At 45.8% G+C, this 24,433-nt stretch overlaps 3 protein-coding genes across 7 annotated transcripts in view; 2 read left to right on the top strand and 1 right to left on the bottom strand.

Annotated features, from left to right (window-relative positions):
* The window catches only part of CSAD (cysteine sulfinic acid decarboxylase), a 742,174-nt gene that overhangs the window by 216,227 nt on the left and 501,514 nt on the right, over window positions 1-24,433 (top strand). The window lies entirely within an intron of this gene.
* Window positions 1,995-15,926, bottom strand: ASB8 (ankyrin repeat and SOCS box containing 8). 3 transcript variants are annotated; one of them, XM_083427996.1, is made up of 5 exons: window positions 15,786-15,860; window positions 13,409-13,494; window positions 10,785-10,947; window positions 7,064-7,168; window positions 1,995-4,949 (listed from the first exon to the last, which is right to left on the bottom strand). In XM_083427996.1, the coding sequence occupies exons 3-5, from the start codon at window positions 10,899-10,901 to the stop codon at window positions 4,320-4,322; spliced, it is 852 nt and encodes a 283-aa protein (XP_083284122.1). In that variant the 5' UTR covers window positions 10,902-10,947; window positions 13,409-13,494; window positions 15,786-15,860; the 3' UTR covers window positions 1,995-4,319. The 3 variants fall into 3 exon arrangements, with proteins under 3 accessions (XP_083284122.1, XP_083284124.1, XP_083284123.1); XM_083427998.1 differs by lacking the exon at window positions 13,409-13,494 and adding an exon at window positions 12,878-12,937 and having other exon boundaries at window positions 15,786-15,853; XM_083427997.1 differs by lacking the exon at window positions 13,409-13,494 and having other exon boundaries at window positions 15,786-15,926.
* LOC310671667 (uncharacterized protein) lies at window positions 16,046-20,831 on the top strand. Of its 3 annotated transcripts, none has more exons than XM_083428053.1 (2): window positions 16,046-16,116; window positions 20,103-20,831. In XM_083428053.1, exon 2 carries the CDS (start codon window positions 20,114-20,116, stop codon window positions 20,786-20,788), a length of 675 nt encoding a protein of 224 aa, XP_083284179.1. In that variant the 5' UTR covers window positions 16,046-16,116; window positions 20,103-20,113; the 3' UTR covers window positions 20,789-20,831. The 3 variants fall into 3 exon arrangements, with proteins under 3 accessions (XP_083284179.1, XP_083284177.1, XP_083284178.1); XM_083428051.1 differs by having other exon boundaries at window positions 16,046-16,211; XM_083428052.1 differs by lacking the exon at window positions 16,046-16,116 and adding an exon at window positions 17,139-18,003.

The following is a 24,433-nucleotide window of genomic DNA, read 5'->3' as shown; positions in this document are numbered from 1 at the left end:
CCGGGTGCTAGGATGGTGCCTGAAGTCTCCCACCATCTGGAGGTGCATGCCTAGGAATCCTTGACTGTTTTCACACACTAGCATTACATCATGTAGAATTCTACCAGTTATATTTTATCTGCACAATCAGAATGAATTGCAGGAACTAAAAAGTCATCTTGAAAAATACAGTTTTTGAGCCGTCTGGTGCCAAAATGGCAATTTTGGTGACTGTAACTCAGGTTTAAAATGAGCCATTAGGGTCTAGCTTATATATCTGAGTTTTTACACTGCTGGCACCTATACTAAACTAGACTGCATGTAAACTTCCATTTGCCAAAATACACACATCACTCTTCTTATCTGGGGCAATCTCCACCTCTGTGGATTTAAAACAGCCACTGTGAACATCGTTTGAAAATACCCTTATTAAGAAGTGCATAAAAATATGTAAAAGTGCAACAACAGCTCTTAGACACATGGAACAAAGCTACATGCAGGCACTGGGGTTTGTACAGTCATACCTCATGTTACGCCCGCTTCATGTTATGTTCTTTCAGGTTATGTCCTGTGGCGACTCGGAGGTACCGGAAAGGGTTACTTCCGGGCTTCGCCGCTCGTGCATGCGCCGAAGTGCAAAATGACGTCACGCACATGCGCAGAAGCGGCGAATCGCAACCCGCACCGCTGCGGGTTGCGTTCTTTTCATGTTGCAAATGGGCCTCTGGAACGGATCCCGTTCACAACCAGAGGTACCACTGTAGTGCTATATGCTTATTCTCCAACCTGCTAATTGATGGCCCAGCTAGCTACAAACAGTAGTGCAACTGTACAACAGGAAGGCAGACTTCAGGCTTGTAGATTCTAGTTTGTTCCTGACTACAGTCCCAAAATCTACTACCCAGAAGCTGGTGCAAAATACAGCCAACACTTAAGGGACTTCAGTGGCACGGCTGAACGGAACTTGCAGTTCCTACACGTGAAAACCCATTCCTGGTTATTTCGCTCCCTCCAGGCTTCCTGCACTTTAGCACACACACAGAGGGAAATAAAATGCACACGTAATAAAGTAACAGTAACCCTATGAAAAGGCAACGATGGGAAATAATTACAAAAAGGTTTCCACCAGGCAGTGTCTCCAAAAAGTAGAGGCAACAGCACCAGGCAGTCCTCCGAGTCAGTGCCTTAACTTAAAAGGCCTTCTTGCAATTCATCTGGTGGGAGGACTGGGGAAAGGCCTCTGAAGTAAATTCTAGTAACTATTAAGTACCTCAGGGAGTTGTTGAATGAGTGTTTCCTCTCTTTCCCCCTGCATCTAATCCTGGCCCTCTTTTTTGCTTGTGCACTCAGAATTACGTGCCTGTACATGAGGGAGTTTTGTCTTCCACATTGGACGGTGCTGTCTGTATATATTCTCTTCCCTAGTAAAAAATGTAAAAACAGTCACCTGAAAAACAGCAAATGACTTTGAAAATGCCAAGCTAGCCTCCAGCATAGTCATGCTGGCCACATGACCCGGAAGCTGTACGCTGGGTCCCTCGGCCAATAAAGCGAGATGAGCGCCGCAACCCCAGAGTCGTCCGAGACTGGACCTAATGGTCAGAGGTACCTTTACCTTTAATGAACTTACAAAACTGACAAGAAAACTCAGGGAAATGTTTCACTGGCAGTGGTGTCAGATGCACAGTTTAAAAAAACGGCAGAGTTTAAAAAATAAAACACTCCAAAACACGATAGAGGCAGGAACTGCTTGTATACATTTCTTCCCAGCCACTTATCCTTACTGAAAAGGGAAGTGCTTGATGCTGTCATCCTCTTCCTTTGGCAAAACCCACTCCACATTAAATAGAATCCAGGTTAGTTGCTGTATTACGCCATACTGTGCACACCAGAGTGACTTCTGGGTTCGTGGTGGTGCGGCAATCCGACAGCTATCTGCTGGAGATATGGCAAGAGGAAATAGCAGGAGACCAGCAGCACGACACTCTCACAATGAAAACACGCCGCAAAATAAATTGCTTCTATGCCACCATTTTTAATTAGCAAACTTTTAATACTCCACACAAGTTATTTGCTCACCTAATGAACCTTCTTCCTCCGTAGCAACCAAACACTTGGGCAAAGGGAATTCTGAGCTCATGGCATGATTTGTTCCTCCCAATATGTGGCTTCTGACTGTCCAGCATGTACTCAGGTAGGCTTAACTCAATGGGAGAGAGGTGTTCCTAGAGTGGATGGCAACTGCATTGCCACTGTTGTAAGGAAGACATGATTTCGGCTGTTCTTAAAAGTATGGTGCAATGTTTCTGGATTGCCTGTGAATGGAAAGAGCTACATCTCCATATAAGGTTATGGCTCTCCTTATATGAAACAGCCTTTTAACCACCCAACTCATGGTTTAGGACGCTGTTCATATTACCAAGTGATTAGAGCAATCCCACACTGCCCAGTTGGATACATTCACTGCTCAGAATTAGTTCACACTCCCTACCCAACCAACAGCGATATCCTGAGGGATGTAAGGGAATCCTAGAAGCATCTCCTATCCTCAGAAAAAAATTCATTTCATTTTTAAGCCTTGGCTGAAAGTAGAAGGAGCTGGGCCTTCAGGCAACAGTATCACTGGGCTATCCATCCTTCCCCGTGATCTAAGGAAATTAGGTTATCCTAGAGTGTAAATTGAAATATACCTATAATTTTACAATCAGGGAAAAGCCTGTGTGTCAGCTATTGGAGTTTAAGAACTGGACTGAGCAAACAAAAGCCGGTCCAAAACCTTGGGAGATTTGCGACAGCACGTGGGCTCAGATGTTGCTTCTGTCCTCTAATCAATTTGCTGTAAATAAATGCAGGATTCATAGCTGCAGCTAGTAATAAACTTTTACTGTTGCTTGGACACTAAAGGGACTTGTGTTGGATGGAAACACCTTGAAACCTTTAGAGGTTTTTTTGAATGCAGCCATGTTTTAAGTACTAAAATACCCCCTACCCCGTGAACACTCTGTTGCTAATTAAGGAAAACACAGTAAAGCACAGCTGAAATTGAGTAATGTGACAGCAAACCAGAAATTAACTGAATAGCTATAAACCTATGACCCTCCCCATGTTGCTGAACTACAATTCTCATGAGCCTCAGCAAGCATGGCCAGAGATGATGGGAACTGTAGTTCAATGAGGTTCAACACAGGGCGCTGAGACCCACTTTCAAACTGCAAGGAGACTGAAGAATATACTTACTAAGCTCTAAAGCCATAAATAAGATACACGAGCACACTATGCAGACAGCAACCAACTTCCTTATCATTCAGGGTACAAATCTCATACATGTACGTCTTGTACCTATCTTGCTACTTGACTTTTAAAAGAAAAAACTCACTGTGATTTAGTCTGACTGGCCTGCTTTCTGCGGCTCAGCTGAACCTTTCCCCGATGAAGGGTGGATCTAAACATGCAGGAGAACATGATTGAAAGGAAGATTATCATCTCAGAGTGTCGGTTTGAACCTGCACACTGCTTTTGCTTTACATTATCACTTTACATTCGGACAGCAAATAAAGGACTGCTGAAGAACTTGTTGCCCTGAGGCGTTTACTTTCTACTTGCAGGGGTTTGGTTCCTCAACCTGACTCCCAGCCAAGGGCCATTCACAAATCATATTCTCCACCTACAGTCTGAAGTGAGACAGTCCACTACCACCTTGGGATTTGTTGTGGAATTTCATTCTGCTGCACATGAAGATCTGGCCAAAGTATCAAAACATGATCCACTACTTTGGAGAGAATTCTCCCTCTCCTGCCAATCTGATGAGTGGATAGGAGAGACACAAAGGAGGCAGTGTAACAGAGAAGGGCTGCCATTGTTCCAATCCATCAAGCCACTTTACCTTGCAGCAGAAAATGAAATGGCAAGACAGGCCTGCTGACTCAAGAGTGTAAAGCTAGAAGCAGGAAGATCACCGATAATTCAGCTTTTGTGCCTTCCCCACCACCTCCTCCTTCTCCAGCCTGATACGTAGCTCCACCTTCCCTTTGTGCAAAAGATTCTCAGGAGAAATCAGATCTAGGAATTCAGGGAAGAACTGCTGCAGGAGGCGAAGAGCAGGGTTCTTTCTCAAGAACCAGACATTACACCTTCCAGCCTCTCTCAGTGAAGAAAAGAAGGGGAAAATGAGAAACTAAGGGAAAACACCAGCCAATGTCAGAACCAGTATCCCCTGTGTGGTTACACACTGATCTGCAAAAAAAAACTACTTCCTATCACGGCTACAGTCAGTTGAAAGCACCAGGAAAGGAGCTGCAACCAAAGTGAGCTCTTAACAGAGCCTTGCGAGGCTTTAGCTGTCACTTAAGCAACACATACTCTTTCAGAGATTCTGGCAGAGGCAGCTCCTTCACTGCATCTGGCAGGAACTGGACTCCCAGGCTGCGGCGCACAGCATAGCGCGACAGCGTCTTTAAGGTGCCCGGGGCGGAGCACAGGGTGGTGAGCTTTTCGCAGAGTTGCTGATCCCGCGTGACTTCGCGGGGCATTGTGCCGTTCTTCCGCAACTCAAAGTGTCCTACGGCTCTGTGGAGGAGATCGAAGCAGGAGTCTTCCCTCTCGGTGCCGAGTCCTCTGACCAGCAGGGCAACCAACCTCGAAATCGGGGTCTGCCCCTTCATATTGACCACCCGGACCTCTGCCCCGTATTCCAGAAGGATGCTCACACTCTCCAGGTTTCCCTTCATCGCCGCCCAGCTCAGGGGGGTGTCGTCGTTGTAATCCAGAGCATTGACAAAGGCGCCGCTTTCTAAGAGTGTTCGGACGCATTCAGCATTGTTCTTGAAGGCAGCCCAATGCAGTGGCGTGTCCTTGTTGCCGTCCAGAGCATTGGGATTTGCCCCATATTCTAATAGGATCTCTACACAGGTCTCGTCCTTTTCCGCTGCATAGTGCAGTGCTGTTCGGTTGTAGCCATCAAGGGCATTGACCTGAAAAAGCAGAGACGGGATTCTTCACGTCTTTGGAGTTTATTATCAGCAAGAGGAAAATGACCCAAAACTTGGCTAAGAAAGATGGGTAGTGGAATCCTTCCATTGCAATCTCCATCAGCCAAAACACTTGTCCCATGATCCTCACTCTAATACAGTGGTACCTTGGGATGCGAACGGGATCCCTTCCGGAGCCCCGTTCACATCCTGAAGCAAACATAACCCGCGTCTGTGCATGCGCAGGTCCCGTTTTGCCACTTTCGCGCATGCGCGTGACGTCATTTTGACTGCGCATGCGCGTGTGGCGAAACCCGGAAGTAACGTGCTCACCGTGGAGTGCAACCCAAAAATACTTAACTTGAAGCACATTTATCCCAAGGTATGACTGTACCGGACCCATTCAACGAGTTTCCTCTGAAGCAGATCTCAAAAGAAAACTCTCAAGTATCATGCTGTTGCTCTGGCCCTTATTTTTTAGAAACAGCAAAGGAAAAGGGAACAGCCATCTCCCATCTTGCTGTGTGTGTGAGATTCCAGGGGCCAATATTTATTTAAATCATTCCATCACTGCAGTTTCTAAGCAGTGCACATCAGGGATTCAGGAGGAATGCTATTTTAACCACTGTCAAAGAAAAATGCTGGAGGAGATGAAGGCTTGTTGTAATCCAGCACAGGCAAGTTTACTACGTTCTCCAGGCCTTGAGCTCCGTAAGAGGATGGTAACTTTCACTAATTCCTTGAGAACTTAACTTGGATCCAGACTTTCTTCCTGACAGCAGAAGGCAGAGGAAGTTGACTTTTGATAATTCCCCTTGTGCCTTTCAAATGTCTGCTCTGAAATGATGTAACACCAGAGAGAACAGTAAGGGGACAGGGGGTTGCTGCAGGGCGAAATGGAAGATAATCTATTCCCTTCACTTTACCACCAGGGATTTTTGTGTTGGGTTGTTTTTTTTTTACATTCAAGTGGTGTATAAATTTTATGAATTAAATAAATAAAAGCCTTCTGTGGACAGAAGGAGCCCTTCTATTCATAGACAGCTGTTTGGATCCAAACCTAAAAGCCACTGAGATTTGATAATCTTATTTTTATAATCTCATTTTAGGAATTCTAAAACCCAGGATGATGATGATAATGACACATTTGGTCTTGGGGCTTTGTCATTTTCCTACCTGTAAAAACTTTTGTCAGAATTAAAGCCAATGCTGAAACACACACACACGAGAATGTGACTATTACTGAGGGACAGCAATCTCCCGAAAAAACCAGACTGCCCATAATTCAACAGATGATCAAACTGGCACAGGACTAAACCGGGCCATGTCAATCAATCAGGCAAATAATTTTTGAGCCAGAGAGCTAAACTCCAGCCACCTATTCAAAATAATGGTCAGGATCCTAACAACTGTGCAAACCTTTCACTATGCCCAAGAGGGCTTGACCTTATGATTTCTAAAATGGCACATTTCCTTACCACTCGACCTCAGCCCCCAGATGGCAAACCGCTTTGAAAACACACAAAACCCTGTTTTTCCCCCTCCAAGCTCTTGCATCTAAAGGAATATGTCTCAATCTAGTTGTGCGGTATGTAATACAGTGGTGCCCCGCAAGACGAATGCCTCGCAAGACGGAAAACCCGCTAGACGAAAGGGTTTTCCGTTTTGGAGGTGCTTCGCAGGACGAATTTGCTATGAGCTTGCTTCGCAAGACGAAAATGTCTTGCGATTCCTGGGGGGGGGGGGGTTTCGCTCCCCACCCCCTTTTTCTAAGGCACTAAGCTGCTAAAAGGCTATTAGCAGCTAATCCGCTAATCTCTTAAGCCTTTAATAGCCGCTAATAGCCGCTAAACCGCTAATAGCGCTAATCCGCTAATGGGCTTGCTTCGCAAGACGACCGCTAGACGAAGAGACTCACGGAAGGGATTCTTTTCGTCTTGCGAGGCACCACTGTACTATGATCAGGATATGTGTGTGTGTGTGTGTGTGTGTGTAGTCTATCACAAGGATAACATATAAGAACCCCTTTGAACATTCAGAAGTGCTCCACAAACCCCCTCATACCTGCCATATATGAGGAGGTTTGCTGGATCTGTTCTTAAATAGGCTCTTCTTACCTCCGCTCCTTTTTCCAAGAGCAGCTCAATGCAGTCGGCGTCAGCAACCATGCAAGCACAGTGCAATGGCTTCAGGGTACCGTGCATACAGTTAACATCTGCTCCCTGGAAGAACACAGATCGGGAAAGCACAGTAAGAGAGGTTCTGCCAGCTTATTTATTTCTGATCTCAGTGGATCATGAATAACTTTTGCAATACAGTGGTACCTCGGGTTACATAGGCTTCAGGTTACAGACTCTGCTAACCCTGAAATAGTACCTCGGGTTTAGAACCTTGCTTCAGGATGAGAACAGAAATCGTGCTCCGGCGGCGCGGCGGCAGGAGGAGGCCCCATTAGCTAAAGTGGTGCTTCAGGTTAAGAACAGTATCAGGTTAAGAACAGACCTCCGAAACGAATTAAGTACTTAACCCGAGGTACCACTGTACACATTTGCCATCTAATAGCAAGCGATACTACATTGGGGTACTTCATATTTATGGTGCGTCTCTGTGATTTAAGCCAAAAATCTAAACCCCAAATCCATATCAGTCTCTTCATATTTATTACTCTCACAGCTATTTATTTATTGCCATAGCATTCCAAAGGTGGCTAAAAAATGGGAGAGAACCTGCCTCCTGCAAGGCCTGCTCCATTTGCTTGAGGAAGCTAGGAAAGTATAGAACAGCATCCTCTTTCCTCTTTAGCCTCTACTATGGAGAACACAGCCAATGAGACAAGGAGCTCAGGTTCAGACTGTGGCCTGTTTCCATACACCCAGTATCTTGGGGTCTCCTCATGTCACAAGGAACTGTATGGGTTGCTCATATTTAATGATATGGAACTTATTGCTAGCAACACAAGTTGTACTCAGGGGAACTGAGTGACAATTGAACCTGAAGGGTTTTTCTTCTTTGTACTTCAGATGTACCGTATTTTTTGCTCTATAAGACGCACTGTTTCCCTCCTAAAAAGTAAGGGAACATGTGTGTGCATCTTATGGAGCGAATGCAGGCTGCGCGGCAGGCTGACTTAGCTGCAGGAAGCCTCCGCAGAGCAGCGGGGAGCCTTCATCCCGCTGCCCTCCAGAGGCTTCATGGACTATCCCAGAAGCCAGAACCACGAGAGGGAGCGCTGCGCTTCCTCTAGCTATTCTGGCTTTGGGATAACCCCGTGAAGCCTCTGCAGGACACGGGGATGAAGGCTCCCGCGGCTCTTGCGGGAGATGGGGGGAAAGGGACAGAGTGCACGGCTCTGTCCCTTCCCCCACCTCCCAGAAAAGCCCTCAAGAGCCACACTCCCTTTAAGGATCACGCGGCTCTTGGCTAGCTTTTGCGGGAGATGGGGGAAATCCCCCACCTCCCGCAAAAGCCAGCAAGAGCCGCACGCTCTTTAAAGAGCCGTGCCTAGCGTGTGTGCGGCTCTTGAGGGCTTTTGCGGGAGGTGGGGGAAGGGATAGAGGGCAGCTGCCCAGGAGAGGCTTCAGCGGCTATCCCAGAAGCCAGAACAGCAAGAGGCTATCCCAGAAGCCAGATCCCTCTTGCTGTTCTGGCTTCTGGGATCCAGAATATTTTTTTTCTTGTTTTACTCCCCCCAAAACTAGGTGCGTCTTATCGTCTGGTGCGTTCTATAGAGCGAAAAATACAGTATATTGAGAAGCCATAGTCAAGTGATCAGTTGACCCCAGCCTTCAGCCAAAGCTTGCTTTCTCCCTTCTCTCCCGGAGAGAATTATAATATACAGGAGACAACTGTTTTGCATGGGGGTTCTGTTCCTGGCCCCCACATGCATAAGCCCGCTCCGTCCCCATTCTGTCCTATTCCGGGTCCAAAAGGACCCGCACATCGGTGGTCACACGTCAATTGAACTTGCCTAAAATGGTCACCACCTGTATTTTCAAACACCTGCTTTAAAAAGCTAATCTCTTAACTCTGGCGTCTCCAAAAAGGCCTCCCTCTTCTTTTCCCTTCCCTTGTGTTTCTGTCTTACCAAACAGATTCAGGCCCCAGCCTCCAGCTATTTTTATTTATGTACAACACTCTGTTACCGTATGCATTTTGGAAAGATTACTATCTTATAATTTATTTAACAGCAGGGAGAGGAAGAACGAGGATAGCAAACGAACATCAAGAACCATATCAGCTTCCATGGGCTCTTTGGCCAACAGGCTGACTTATAGTACATTTAATGGGCTCTGGCAGACTAAGTACCTGGGAATTAATATAGCAAAGCAGTTGGCAGCATCAATCAAACCTAACGTGGAGCTCTGTGACTACAAGTGCTGAGAAATCAGAAACTGAAGTAGTCTTAGCACTGCCCTTTGGAGCTAAAGACTGACTACATATTCTTCTGAATATCAGAAATGTCACATTTAAACTGGCCTGGGGAATACTTCTCAATGCTATTTAACACTGAGACTAAAATTAACATTTCTCCTCCTTTATAGAGCCAAAATCCACATGGACCACCTCTTGACTCCCCCAGATTTGTGGGCAACAAGGAACAGCTATCTGGCCAGTAAAATGTTTTAATGCTCTTCCAAACTTGCCGCTACTCACTGTACGCTGTCTGCTGTACATACACTCTAAAAATATTCCGTAGTTTAGATTTACACTTAAGAGGCATCAAGGGCAGGTTAGCAAGCAGGCGCAGCCGACATAACCTCACCCATCAGAAAGGAGGATTCCTATCTCTACGGTTGTAGTCCAAAATACAGCAGTGGCCACAATATACAGATGATCTAAGATCTGGGCTATCTTGGCTGTATGACATAATGCATACTTCACAGAGCGCAACTTCAGTCCAAGTGTCTATTACATGCTCAACCACTGGTATCTGTGTGGTCAGTTACAGCACAGCACATTTGTTCTGGCCTGCTTGAGAAAAGCAGGGGAAAATAGAAATTAAAGGGAAATAAGGAGATCTTTCTCCTCTAATGGAGCAAAAGCAGCCCATGCCTGCCATTCCCAGACAGTGTTGCTCTGCTCTAGGTTCACTAGGAACAGGAAGCAGGTTAATGCCACCCTATCTTAGTGTATAGTGTACCTCAGGTTAAGTACTTAATTCGTTCCGGAGGTCCGTACTTAACCTGAAACTGTTCCTTCACCTGAAGCACCACTTTAGCTAATGGGGCCTCCTGCTGCTGCCGCGCTGCCGGAACACGATTTCTGTTCTCATCCTGAAGCAAAGTTCTTAACCTGAAGCACTATTTCTGGGTTAGCGGAGTCTGTAACCTGAAGCGTATGTAACCTGAGGTACTACTGTATTTTTGGTCTTTGTGGAAGCCGCCCAGAGTGGCTGGGGAAACCCAGCCTGATGGGCGGGGTACAAATAATAAATTGTTGTTGTTGTTGTTGTTGTTGTTGTTGTTGTTACTACTACTATTATAGTGGCCTCAAGTGCATTCCTTTACTTTTATAAAAGTATAAAATGAATGGTTACCGTCCCATTCCATAGGGGAAACAAAGTGTTACACTAATGAAGCCGTGTCTGTCTCCCACAGCCCGAAGGCAGTTTGCAGAAAGATGCACCATATGTTACCGTGAATGCAGAGGATTGGTCTCCACCTCTTAAACTCATTAACCCTGGTTTAAAAGTGTATGTGAAACATACAGCAGCCCAAAGGAAATCTTGCCTAGGACTGTAGCTGAGCCATATAACTGAACCAAGACATACAGAGGTTCTTTGGAGATCCCAAAACACAACTTCCAGAGCTAAAACGTCTCTGTAGTCTTCCAACATACCCTCCTGATCAGGTCTTCGACATTGTCATGCGGGAAGGATCGGATGGCTGCAATAGTCCGGATCAAGCGCTCCGACAAAGAATATTTACTCTGAATGCTCTGCATAATATACCACATACTGGAACTCAAGTTTCCTTGGGTTAATTCACATGCTCAGTGTTGCCTGTGGTGGAGACAAAAGAGAAATGCAGAAGAAAGCTTTAAAAAGGAAGAAAGCGCACAGAAGTTCAAGGGAACGACACCTATTAATAATAAAAATTGTGAATAAGAAAAGACTTGGCATCTTGTTACATTTCGCCCAGCATAAGATTACTGCAGCATCAAGTGATGGTTGGCATGCCAAGGGTGGGTGGCGCAGAGGCAAGAAGTGGATGGGGCAACAGGTGTGACTTAGCTATGCAAAAGCCAGAGGTTTCCATACACTCAGGTGCACATACCCCACAACTTACCCAGGCATGCAAGAGGCATAATCACATCAAGGACATATTGCAGTTGGGCAAAAGCACCCAAGTGGGGTACAAAGTAGGGCTGGCAAAAGGTGTGGACTGGGAAGAGGCCCAAGCACCAGACAGTCAGGCATTCAGGCTCTGAGTCTCCACTCATGGTCTATTTTGACCAATAGCCGCTCTATGTGGTCTCCTGGATAATAATAATAATAATAATAATAATAATAATAATAATAATAATACTTTATTTATACCCCACCCATCTGGCTGGGCTTCCCCAGCCACTCTGGGCGGCTTCCAAAAAAATATTAAAATACTATAATACATCAAACATTAAAAGCTTCCCTAAGCAGGGCTGCCTTCAGATGTCTTCTAAAAATCTGGTAGTTGTTGTTCTCTTTGACATCTGGTGGGAGGGTGTTCCACAGGGCGGGAGCCACTACAGAGAAGGCCCTCTGCCTGGGTGCCTGTAACTTGGCTTCTCGCAATGAGGGAACCGCCAGAAGGCCCTTGGTACTGGACCTCAGTGTCCGGGCCGAACGATGGGGGTGGAGACGTTCCTTCAGATATACTGGACCGAGGCCGTTTAGGGCTTTAAAGGTCAGCAGGTTTTTGTTCTGCCCACAATCATTTAACTGAAGACTCTGGTGATAGAATTTGGGATCATCTGCATATGACGCATGTGCTCGAGTACATTGCTACTGCCCCTTCCTAATCCAATGGCCTATGCATTTTGAGCTATAATTTTTGAAAAAATAGCAGGGCAGAGCTAAGAAATATCTCTGCTTTAGGCTTAGAGAGCCCCAGCCAGTCAAAGTGGGCAATGGTGGGTTAGAAAGGCCAATTATTTGACTGAAGTATATTAATACTTTGGCTAGAACAAACTGAGGCACATGCTGCAACTGTTCTTAAGATGGCCAGTCAGACTCAATACAGCTTTAACAGATTAACACTGGGTCACTATGTGTAGTGGGTTTGCTTGGTATTGATCTTCCTTTCACTTGCTAAGGAACAGGTCATCCAGCACCTGTACAACTTTACTCCCACTACAAACAGAAGGCTGAAAATCATTCTGTGATAAGTTACTGTGACAATGGGAAGAGAACAGGTGGGTATTTTTTACTATAAAACAGAGGTCACAGTGAACCAATATGGTTTGTATGGCAAACTGCAAAAATGGGTGGATCAGAAACCTAAGTGAGTAGGAGGTTCTGCACTGTAAAATTCAATATTGATAACATGCAGTATTTAGAACCTAAAAGTCAACAGAGGCATTGTACTGGTTGTTGTTTTTAAAGCAACAGGACCCTGACCACAGGGATAATAATCTAGAGATAAACAGAAGCAGAAGCAGTGGAGGAGTTTTTGTGTTTGTGTTTTTAATGGCCTCTTCTGAATTGTTCAGTGCACAGCTAATTAAAACAATCAGGACCTCAGGCATGCGTTCTAAAGGGACTTGGTTAGCCAAGTACCCTGGTACAGTACTTGGCTGGCAAACTTAATCCGTTCCGGGAGTCTGTTTGACTCCTGGAACCGTTTGAAAACCAAGGTGCAGCTTCTAATTGGCTGCAGGAGCTTCCTGCACTCAATCGGAAGCCGGGTCAGACATTTGGCTTCCAAAGAACGTTCAAAAACCGGAACACTTACTTCTGGGTTTTCGGCATTCAGGAGCCAAAATGCACAAGCACCAAGGCATTTGAGAAACAACTGAGTGAAAACAAGAGAGTGAGTATGAAAAAGATAAGAAGATGGGGATTAACGAAGGGTACTGAACTGGAAGAATACAAGGGAAAACTAGCATCTAAAAGTGCGAAGGGGGCTGGTGGTAAGCTTATTCTCGATGGATGTTCCCGCTTATTTTTGGCAGATTACTGTAACTGTTTTTCTCATGCAGGATGACTTTGGGGCAGTCACTTCACAACAGAAATCTGTGTGGAACCCATTCTAGGCTATAAGCATTCCAAACACTCAATATCTTGCCAAAAGAGTTCATATGCAATGCAACAATACTGAAAAAATAGCAGACATTCAAGGCACACTGTGGCAGCAGGCAACAGAACTCCTTTTATACGGAGGATCCGGTTGCATTATTTGCATGTCTGGAAGAACAAAAAGTGAAACCAAACTGCATGATGCAATCATATCTATTGTGCAAGTGTTACATCCTAGACTAGTTACCTTTTAAAATACATTGTGCTTCCTTTTTCATCATTCTTGTTCTTGTTTTAGAAGGGTTTCAAATTTTAAAGAAAAAATACAAGGCCCTGCAAATTTTGCAACAGAATAAAAGTATTCAATTCAGCAAGTCACCTTGATTTCAATAATCTGCTCCAGTTTTGCAAGCTGTCAGTGTACAAGTAGCACCCAAGGCTATTAAGTTATAGTATATGTGATGCAAGCATCATCTCATTAATTTGTTTTTATAAACAAGATGAAAAACTGGGTGGCACAAGGCACACTTTATTATTATTAGTTGCTTTTTAAAAAAGAAAAAAGAAACTCAAAGCAACTTACAAAAATGAACATTAAAAACAAGGACTAAACAACCTAAAATAAACTATCTCTATGTATCTCTATATACACAGGTCCCACCCCAATTAGGTCCAATTAGGAATGAGATGAAACAGATAAATAATAAACCACTAATTCCCAAAAGGTGTACTGTAAGGGAATAACTATGAGGCCATGAGAAACAAACAAGAAGCAGTCAGCAGCCTAGTTCTGCCAGCTCCCAGACAGCTGTGCTGCCTGTCTATAACTCTTGAATGTATTCTGGGTGAAAGCACTTTAGTCACAATGCATAATGCAGCCCTTCCCTGTCACGCATTACATGCATGCCATTTATCACTGCTCATACCGAAATGCACTCCTACTAAAAGAGGAAACATGTATGTTTCACTGTTGACCTGATCCAAGGGATGCATTAGACACCATTTGACATATTACTACATAAAACGTCTTCCAATAGCCTTAGTGTAAGCTGACTGAGGTTCTAGTGAGCTCTGTTGGTTAATTAGAAAACAATTCAGAAATAGCAGTAGGATTAATTAACACCTTTCAGTTAAGACCAACTGAAAGATCACAAAGTAACGAGCAAGAATTCAGATTCCCAGAACTCTTCAGCAGCAAGCTTAACATGCCACCTGAAGAATAGCTTTGAGGACTAGTGTGTCACTGTGGCAAGTCATTTTCATCCTATTACAGATGTTAAATAGGTTACGAACGCCAGAATGCTTGCGTTCTCATCAAACACTTCTTTGTGACTACCACTGTGCTTTACACATATGCAAGTTTTTAACATAATTGCCAGTTTGCATTCTTGCATTTTGCTTCTCCCACGCTTCACTGCTTACACTGCTAACCTGGGCTAACACGTCACGCACCTGATGACATGAACTCTAGACCACGCAAACAAAGCATGTCATCATAAATGTTTAAGAGGCAACAAGACTCTCTTGTGGTTTTGAATTAAGAAGCACTGCCTCTGTGTTACCTTTTGCATTTCAATGCAAGCTGCATAATCACCACATACCCTCGCCTCACACACAGGCTCCCTATGTAACTTGACATATAAGGATATACATTTTCATGGGCGTAGCCGGGATTTATGTTGGGGGGTGGGGACAGGACCACCACCTGTCATCATCCTCTGTCTGGCTCTGTCTAGCAAATTTGGAATGATCTCTCACAACAACAGTTAATTTACATTACTTTCTTTAGACTCCAAGTGCTCAGAAAAACCTGTCCAAAATCTTTCTACTATTTCTAAATTAAGTATTTTTTTTTTTTGATGGGGGGGGGGGAGATGCCCTCCCTGCCAATGCCCATGTACATTTTGAATACCTCTCTCTCTCTATAGCCACCTAGATCTTTGTATGCACAACACAGAAGCTTGGCGGGATTTCTGTTGTTGTATTGTTGCTTGTATTCTGTTGTTGTATTGTTTTGAATTCTGGTGCTGGAGGAGACTCTTGAGAGTCCCATGGACTGCAAGAAGATCAAACCTATCCATTCTGAAGGAAATCAGCCCTGAGTGCTCACTGGAAGGACAGATCGTGAAGCTGAGGCTCCAATACTTTGGCCACCTCATGAGAAGAGAAGACTCCCTGGGAAAGACCCTGATGTTGGGAAAGATGGAGGGCACAAGGAGAAGGGGACGGCAGAGGATGAGATGGCTGGACAGTGTCCTCGAAGCTACCAGCATGAGTTTGACCAAACTGAGGGAGGCAGTGGAAGACAGGAGTGCCTGGCGTGCTCTGGTCCATGGGTCACGAAGAGTCGGACACGACTAAACAACAATTGTTGCTGTGGTTGTGGCAGACATTTTTGGGCATGGGAAAGAGGCGAGCTGGAGCCCACAGAGGCCGCCCAGAGGCGGTGGTGCTGGGGGTTGCCCATGCGGGGGTCCCAGGGGTCGCCTCTCGCTCACCACCAGCCCCACCAGCGCCCCTCCCCGGTGGTGCCACCTCCGCCGCCCGCGGAGGCCAGACGGAGCCGACCCCGCACCGCAGGGCGAGGCCTGCCCGGCCCCTGCCGCCGCCGCCGCCTCACTCACCGACCCGGCGTCGACCCCGGCCCGCGCGCCCTCCAGCAGCGGCCCCGGAAGCTCAAGCGCCGCTGACCCCGGTGACCCGGAAGCGGTAAAAAAGAAGCAGCAGCAGAAGCCCCTCAGGCAGGCGCAGGGCGAAGACGCTCTTTCCGTTCTGTCTCAGCGGCCCCGCCCTCCTCACCAGTCTCCTCCAATCATTGCCGAGGGTCTCTTGTTAAAGCCCGCCCCACTCCTCCCTCTACCTGTCAATCCTCTCGCGGCTCTCCGAACAAGTCATACAGTATTTCCCCGGCGAAGGGAGTTCCAGGGATACACCGCTTAGCAGCTTCTGTCAAAGGTTCTCTTTCTTCCCCCACGGGGGCGTTTTCTGGGCCTGGCTAAATTTTAGGTCCGGGAGGGGAGGAGGAAGAGGCAAAGCAGCGCTTCAAGCCAGTACGTTTCCGAGCACCAGTCAAAGTGTTAGTGCTGACATTTAAAGTCCTAAACGGCCTCGGTCCGGTCAGTGGCGTAGCGTGGGTTGTCAGCACCCGGGGCAAGGCAAGTAATTTGCGCCCCCTAACCCGTGGATTTTAGCACTGATTTTAGCACTGCGAGTGCGAGCGCCCCCCCCCCCGATGTTGCGCCGGCCCCCCCTGCACCCCCCCACTCTACGCCACTGGGTCCAGTATACCTGAAGGAGCATCTCCACCTCCATTGTTCTGCCCAGACACTGAGATCCAGCTCAAAGTGCCTTCTGGCGGTTCCCTCACTGCGAGAAGCCAAGTTACAGATAACCAGGCAGAGGGCCTTCTCGGTAGTGGCGCCCGCCCTGTGGAACACCCTCCCACCAGATGTCAAAGAGAAAAATAACTACCAAACCTTTAGAAGACATCTAAAAGCCCTGTTTAGGGAAGCTTTTAATGTTTAATAGGTTATTGTATTTTTGTGTTTGGTTGGAAGCCGCCCAGAGTGGCTGGGGAAACCCAGCCAGATGGGCGGGGTATAAATAAATTATTATTATTATTATTATTATTATTATTATTCAGGTCCCATGCACAATTTTGTTTGGCTCTGCGTTACAAACAGGTCTGCAAACGTGACGTGAAGGCTGGCAACGTCTGGGAGTTCCTTCTTTTTTATTTCAATTCATTTTATTATTATTATATATATATATAAATCCAAGAATACATTCCAACACATAATAATTTTCTCTTTAGTTTTATTGACCTCCCCTCCCATTTTCCATGGTGTTTTTAATTTCTCCGCCTTGCTGCAACCTTGTCTTCTCTCTCATAACCACGACACAATAATCTCTAAGCCTGTCTGTTGCTCATAGTTCAAATCCTGCTCAGAAACTCATCACACTCATGGACATAACTGAGGTTCTGCCCACCCCCAACCAAAGCCTGTCCCCCTTTTGGGGTGGTATTTTTACCCGTGACTTCTCAAAAAAACCCCAACCTATTTACGCCCATGATCATACCATAATATTTCTTTAAATATTCCAAAAGGAGCTTCCATTTAAATATTCCAAAAGGGGCTTCCATTCTTCCACAAAACAATCATTAGGCTCTCTTATTTTTGCTGTTAGATTTGCCAACCCTCCATGGCTTATTCATTCTTCTTTGGTGGGAACTTCTTCCTTCCAGCTTTGTGCGTAAAGAATCCTAGCTGCTATCGTTACATACAGCTTAATCGTATTTTGGGGGAATTCCGTGCCTGGAGGTTTCGCTTAAAATAGCATCATAATTATCATCGTTAATAGGGTTCATTGCAGTCTACAGGTGGTAAAGTTAGACTTGGAAGAATATATCTTTATGCTTGGGTGTGGATAACTTAAGGGGAGGCATTGTGTAAATAAAACAAGGGCATTGCAGAGGATGCCACTGGCTGAATCCGACCTCTGCTGTCTCTGAACAAAAGACAGCCCTTCCCCTCTTCCCAGACACGCTCCTCCAGCCGGAGAGGAGCAAAGCCAGCCAGCCAGACGCTCAAAGGGGAAGGCAAGGATGAAAGCAGCAGCGAATGCAACCACATCTGTCGCCTCCTAGGATCGGAGGTGGAGACTGGGGTTGGATGGAGAAAGGACTTTCCTTTCCCCAGAATCCACCTTAAATGTTGGTGGAGCTGAGCAAAATCTGGCTCTGAGTTTCTGAGTCTCTACCCTGTGGTGCCTGCAGTGAATTCTCATCTCTCCGTACATGCAGCAGCCGAAACCAAAAAATCTTCCGCGCCCAAAGCAGCGGTGAGTAGATGCAAGATGGGGAAGCGTGGAGGATGATTAGCTTTAGCAGAAACAACTAGGTCTGGACTCTGCCTGCTGGAAGGAAACTCTGTTTTTTATCAGATCTGCTTTATTGGATAGATGGACTCTTGTCAGTGACAGGATTCTGGGAAAAGTACCGCACTTGCAATCATTGTAATAAAATGCATTCCAGTTAATACGTATGAAAAACAAAAGAAAATCTGAAGCTGTTGCAGCAGCCCACCCCCAAATCTCATCATTTCACTATGCTCTGAATCAAGCCACACTCCTGAAGTGTCAAAACTGGGGGTTGATGATTTTCCTTTCCCATTGTGGGCGTGGGTGTTTAATTCCATTGCTGTACAGTACAATGAAGTGCAAAGCACTGAATTCTCTATCTCTCTGCAAGGTAGCTTTATTCTTACCATTTTACAGATGCCGAGGGTGGGGGCTAACTGCTGTTGCTCTGGTGGGTTCAACATGCACCCAGACTGTATCTCAACATGCCCTTGTCCAGAGGGTATTTGCGGGGGGGGGGGGGGGAGCCAGCAGGTTAGTCTTTATTGCAAATAGAATCAAGGCTGAATTTGAAAATATTTTGAAATCCAGTTTTCATTTGTGTTTTTCTGCTTGTTGTGCAATCCCCTATTTTTTTTATACACCCTTACCTCACATCAGAGGGACGCGGGTGGTGCTGTGGGTTAAACCACAGAGCCTAGGACTTGCCGATCAGAAGGTTGGCGGTTTGAATCCCCGCGACGGGGTGAGCTCCCGTTGCTCGGTCCCTGCTCCTGCCAACCTAGCAGTTCGAAAGCACGTCAAACTGCAAGTAGATAAATAGGTACCGCTCCGGCGGGAAGGTAAACGGCGTTTCCGTGCGCTGCTCTGGTTCGCCAGAAGCGGCTTGGTCATGCTGGCCACATAACCCAGAAGCTGTACACCGGCTCCCTCGGCCAATAAAGCGAGATAAGCGCCGCAGCCCCAGAGTCGGTCACGACTGGACCTAATGGTCAGGGGTCCCTTTACCTTTACCTCACATCACTATATCATAATCTGTGACAACCAGAACAATCAGTCTTTGTTCCCTGGGTAGACCTTTATCCCACTCTAACAGGAGGAACCCAACAGACAGATGGTCCTGGGTGTGGCTGAAAAGCCAGACCTGGGGTTGGGACTCACTCATAACTCTAGATTAAATATTATTACTAACACAAATTCTCCCATTGGACTCTAGCACACAACTTTAGCACACATAGAATGTTTTCAGAGAGGTGCTGGTGGCAAGGAGTGTGCCAATTCAGCCTCACTTGACCACTCTGTATTTGGAACAGAGTTCCCTGTTCCTGTGTGTGTACACAATTCCAGTTGCAGCAACAGTGTCAAATATTAATCCTGTGGTGTACCACCTCTTGAATATTATATAATACTTAAACACCACTGCATGTCAAGTGCTGTACTGCAATTAGAATTGAGTTGCCCCATTTGGGTATCTCTCAGAATTAGAAAATGATGCCTTTCACAATCAAAAGCTTCCAGAGTTAACACTAAATACATTACTTCTGGCAAATGAGCCACCATACACAAGATTAGAGGGCTATGAAAATTTGTGTCCCAGGCTTTTTAGACTTATCTACCCATGTACTATCAGAAACCAAAGGGGAGCATTGGTTGTCAGCATAGCTGTCAACTTACAGATTTGAAAATAAGGGACCAGCAGCCTCGAAAATAAGGGATCAGCAGCCAAAATAAGGGATCAACAATTACTTTGATAAAATACATATTTTGTTGCATGCAAATGGCTTTAGATACCTATTAGGTCCATAAATTACCATATAGCATATATTCAACACAAAAAAACAGCAACAATTTGTTGTTGACAAAGGACAGCTGGGCATAGAAAGGGCCCCATTACCTTCAGTAGCTTATTTAAGGGACATCATCAATAAGGGACAGCAGCAGGACATGGTGCTGGGATAAGGGACTGTCCCGCCAAATAAGGGACGTTTGACAGCTATGGTTGTCAGGTGTGAATTATTTCCCCCCTCAGCTCTCCTACCCCACTTAGATATATTCTGCTGATAGTTGAATTCTCATTCCAGGATAAAAAATAATGGAGAGCGGAAGGAAGGAAGGCAGCCTTACCCAGAAAGACCCCATAAGAACAGATCTTCATGGGGCAGAGGAACACTCCCAGGGGAGAACTTTGGACAGCGGCAATCAGGAAAGAGACTGCAAGAGCCAGAGTGAGCCGGGGAGGCAGAGGAGGAAAACCACAGCCCTTAGTAGGACGTTTGGTGTGTCGTCTCAGTGCAAAGAAGGCATTGAAAGGCTAAAGGACCTCCTGGCTTTGCAAAGACCCCTTGCGAGGCCCACCATCTGCAACGAGTGTGGCAAGGGCTTCAGCCGCAGTTCGGACCTCGTCAGGCACCAGATCACCCACACAGGGGAGAAGCCCTACAGCTGCGCTGTCTGCGGCAAAGGCTTCAGCCAGAACTCCAACCTGCTGACCCACCAGAGGATACACACAGGTGAGAAGCCCTACCAGTGCAGGGACTGCAGCAAGCGCTTCAGCGAGAGCTCTGCCCTTATCCAGCATCAGAGGACCCACACGGGAGAGAAGCCTTACGCGTGCGTGGAGTGCGGGAAGCGATTCAGCGTCAGCTCGAACCTAATCCGTCACCGGCGCACCCATACAGACGAGAGGCCTTATATCTGCGAGGAGTGCAGGGAGGGTTTCCGGCACAAGGCGCAGCTCAGGAGGCACCAGAAACTGCACGTGGCTTAGCGTTTGGGGTGGGGGTGAGCTACAAAACCAAACCAAACCGCGTACAGTGGTGCCCCGCAAGACGGATGCCTCGCAAGACGGAAAACCCGCTAGCCGAAAGGGTTTTCCGTTTTGGAGGTGCTTCGCAAAACGAATTTGCTATGGGCTTGCTTCGCAAGACGAAAATGTCTTGCGATTCCTGGGTTTTTTCCCCCGCTCCTCACCCCTTTTTTCTAAGGCACTAAGCTGCTAATAGCCTTTTAGCAGCTAATCCGCTAATCCCTTAAGCCTTTAATAGCCGCTAATAGCCGCTAAACCGCTAATAGCGCTAATCCGCTAATCAGCTAATGGGCTTGCTTCGCAAGACGAAAAAACCGCTAGACGAAGAGACTCACGGAACGGATTCTTTTCGTCTTGCAAGGCACCACTGTACTGTGTAAAAGAGCAGGCCGATATGTAAAACTGAAACAGTTTTTTGTAGGGAATGTTCTCGTGCACATTTTCTGAACTCGGATCTGCCCGCAAAAAGAAAGTTAAAGTTGACCCTTCCAATTGAATTTTCCCATCCATTGCTCTCCTGTACAGATTGTGGGCTGCAATCCTATACACACCAAACTCAATGGAACTTAGGTCTAAGAAGGCATGCAAGGAATTGCACTGTTGACGGGTTTAAGAACAACGTGGGTGTCAGAAACACTTTACTATGACCACCTTGAAGTGAATCAGCAAAGCTGAAAAGTTAGGCTTTAAATATACTTCCAAGTCAGGTTTTGAAACTAAACTTTGAAAAATCACTCACATTCCAAGTTTTGGCTCTAGTTTGATTGTATATGGGATCAAAAGCACGTCAGGCTTCTGTGTTTTGGGACTCAATGGCCTGGTTCTCATGCTGTGCTAGGAAAAGCCAAACACACACAGGATCCAGAAGAGATGGTAGCCAATTTACTCCATATTTCCCCCTGGGTTGTGGCTTGGAGTTCCCCGGGTTAAGGGGGTGGTGGCAGCTAGCAGTATAATTTGTCCTGTCTTGTAAAATAGTAACCCCCGCTTGCCTGGGCTACTCAGGGGTCCTGTCTGGCCGGAGAGCAGAGACAGGGTAGTGTGGCCGAGTGGCAGAGGGCAAGTGGACGGTTACGTTACCACATGGTAACTAATTTAATAATTAATTAATTTTATAATGAATGATTTTAAAGTGTTGTTTGTACTGTTTTATTGTTGTTAGCCGCCCTGAGCCCGGCTTCGGCTGGGGAGGGCGGGATATAAATAAAATTTATTATTATAAATATTATATATAATTTTCATTTTACAACAAAAACAAAACCTATTAAAAAGCAACTTACTGCATGTGTCATATTTCGACTCCCCTCCCCCTCTTTCTGCGGTTCCTTACGTTTATAATATTTTTACTGCATTTCCGAACTAAACCTATTTATTATTTATCCCATATATTCAATATATGTTTTATATCACTGCACATTTTTACATTAATCTTGCTAATGTCTTAATCTGTTTACAGTAGTCTTGTAAATATTCAACAAACGGTTTCCATTCTTTATTAAAAACTTTGTCATCTTGATTTCTTATTCTTCTGTTAAACTTAGCCAATTCTGCATAATCCAGTAGTTTCTGTCACCATTCCCCTTTAGTCGGGACATTTTCTTCTTTCCATCTTTAGGAAAATAGCATTCAAGCGGCTGTGGTTGCAAATATATATATATTTTTGTACTGTTTTAGGTAACTTGGCTCTACTTCTGGTTGCTCAGCTGTTGTGTTGAGCTGTGCTGCGGCATGGCTGAGTGCATGGGTAGGCAAACTAAGGCCCGGGGGCCGGATCCAGCCCAATTGCCTTCTAAATCCGGCCCGCGGACGGTCTGGGAATCAGCGTGTTTTTACATGACTGGAATGTGTCCTTTTATTTAAATTGCATCTCTGGGTTATTTGTGGGGCCTGCCTGATGTTTTTACACGAGTAGAATGTGTGCTTTTATTTAAAATGCATCACTGGGTTATTTATGGGGCAGAGGAATTCGTTCATTTCCCCCCCCAAAAAAATATAGTCCGGCCCCCCACAAGGTCTGAGGGACAGTGGACCGGCCCCCAGCTGAAAAGGTTTGGTGACCCCTGGCTTAGTGTGTCATCCAAACCTGAGCTCATGGTTTGGCTCTCTTCAGACAAACCAAGAGCTGTAGCCAAGGCTTGTCCTATGGTCTATGATTTGTGGTTTGTTTGGGAGAACTAACCCACATGCCTTGGTTCAGACTACACACTAAGCTTAGTTTAGCTCATCCCAATGGCAGAACAACCAGGGAGCAGCAAAGTGTCCGGGATCTCTTCCTTAGGAGCCCACATGCTTGTGTGTTCATGCTGAGTCATGGTTTGGCTTAGTGTGATCTGCAAATCAAACCCATAACACGCCCCTTGAAGCATTTCCACCCTTAAATTGAGTACATTTAAGACATATGGATTATGGCGGACGTCATGCTTCAAACACCAGTGTTGGAAGCATACAGGAGCTAGAGTAAACAGCAGTGTGTATACCGCCTCTGTCATCTCCATTAAATCCAGTGGGCCTGTTGTTGTTGTTGTTGTTGTTTAGTCATTCAGTCGTGTCCGACTCTTTGTGACCCCATGGACCAGAGCACTTGTGTGTAAAATTTAGTCGACTTCCACCCTTTGGCAGGTACATTAATAGGTGCTGTTTACTCTGGAGGAATTAATGCAGAGTACCACAACGTCCCTCACACTACTACTACTCAAATTTATGAGACTTTCTTCCATATGATCCGGCATGCTATGGTACGCACATCCTGTCAACGGCACCCTTAAATTATTTCAAATCCTGGACTTACAGGGGCCCCCTCTGCAGGTCACAAATATTACACTATCTTTATTCAGCATATGGCAGGCTAAGCCAATCCTCCTTTGCTTAAGGGCCTTGGGCTTAAGTACACAAAAACCCTACCCAATATATTTTGGCACCTGAGGCGAACCACTGTAATAAAAAAATTTAAGGTCTTATCTATATAATAAATGTTCATAACTGTACCATGCAAGCACGTACACAGATCAGAACAGGAAGACTGTCCTGAAACCATTTTGACTCCCAAACTGACCAAATGTTTTCTCTGCAAGGAGGGAGCCTTCCCATTGTCTCAGGAACTGAGTAATCACCATTTCAAAGGGTAACAGACTACCAGGAAAGAGAATCAGATAAGGCATTATCAGATAACCTGGCAGACAGGAAAAACAACAACATTCAAATTTCTGTTGTAGACCACCTTTTCTGTGATGTAGGTATGATGTTTGTGGGGAGTGGTCTTGGGTGACACCCCTTCTGTGATGTATGCATGATGTATGGAGGGGTGGTCTTGAGCTCCAGGGCAGGGAATTTAAAATGTCTATATAAGGGCAGGCACACCTTGGTTCTGGGTCCTCCTCCTTTCCTGCGTGTGAGGGGAGCACCCTGTTGCAACAGCATTAATAAAGATCAGGCTTACTAGCTGCTTTGCTTCTCAATATCGTCTGGTTGGCCTCTGTTATTTTCTCCTACCAATAGGGAACCCACGGGGTCTTGGATACCCCATAAGGGGAAAAGGGCAGAATTTGTTTGTTGTTGCTGTTTACTCATTTAGTCGTGTACGACTCTTCGTGACCCCATGGACCAGAG

Source organism: Podarcis tiliguerta (assembly GCF_965153285.1).
Source record: "Podarcis tiliguerta genome assembly, chromosome: 2".
Lineage (NCBI taxonomy): Eukaryota > Metazoa > Chordata > Lepidosauria > Squamata > Lacertidae > Podarcis > Podarcis tiliguerta.
Note: the sequence above shows the minus strand (reverse complement) of the source record. Positions and strands in the feature narration are given on the sequence as shown.

What these genes read in the sequence shown, in the direction of transcription:
- ASB8 (XM_083427997.1), bottom strand. Translation starts at nt 10,901, where the DNA reads ATGTGGTATATTATGCAGAGCATTCAGAGTAAATATTCTTTGTCGGAG. An exon ending in TCGAAGACCTGATCAGGAGG is followed by an intron (nt 7,169 to 10,784) that starts GTATGTTGGAAG and finishes GTGTTCTTCCAG; the next exon opens with GGAGCAGATGTTAACTGTAT. An exon ending in TCTTGGAAAAAGGAGCGGAG is followed by an intron (nt 4,950 to 7,063) that starts GTAAGAAGAGCC and finishes CTGCTTTTTCAG; the next exon opens with GTCAATGCCCTTGATGGCTA.
- LOC310671667 (XM_083428053.1), top strand. Translation starts at nt 20,114, where the DNA reads ATGGAGAGCGGAAGGAAGGAAGGCAGCCTTACCCAGAAAGACCCCATA.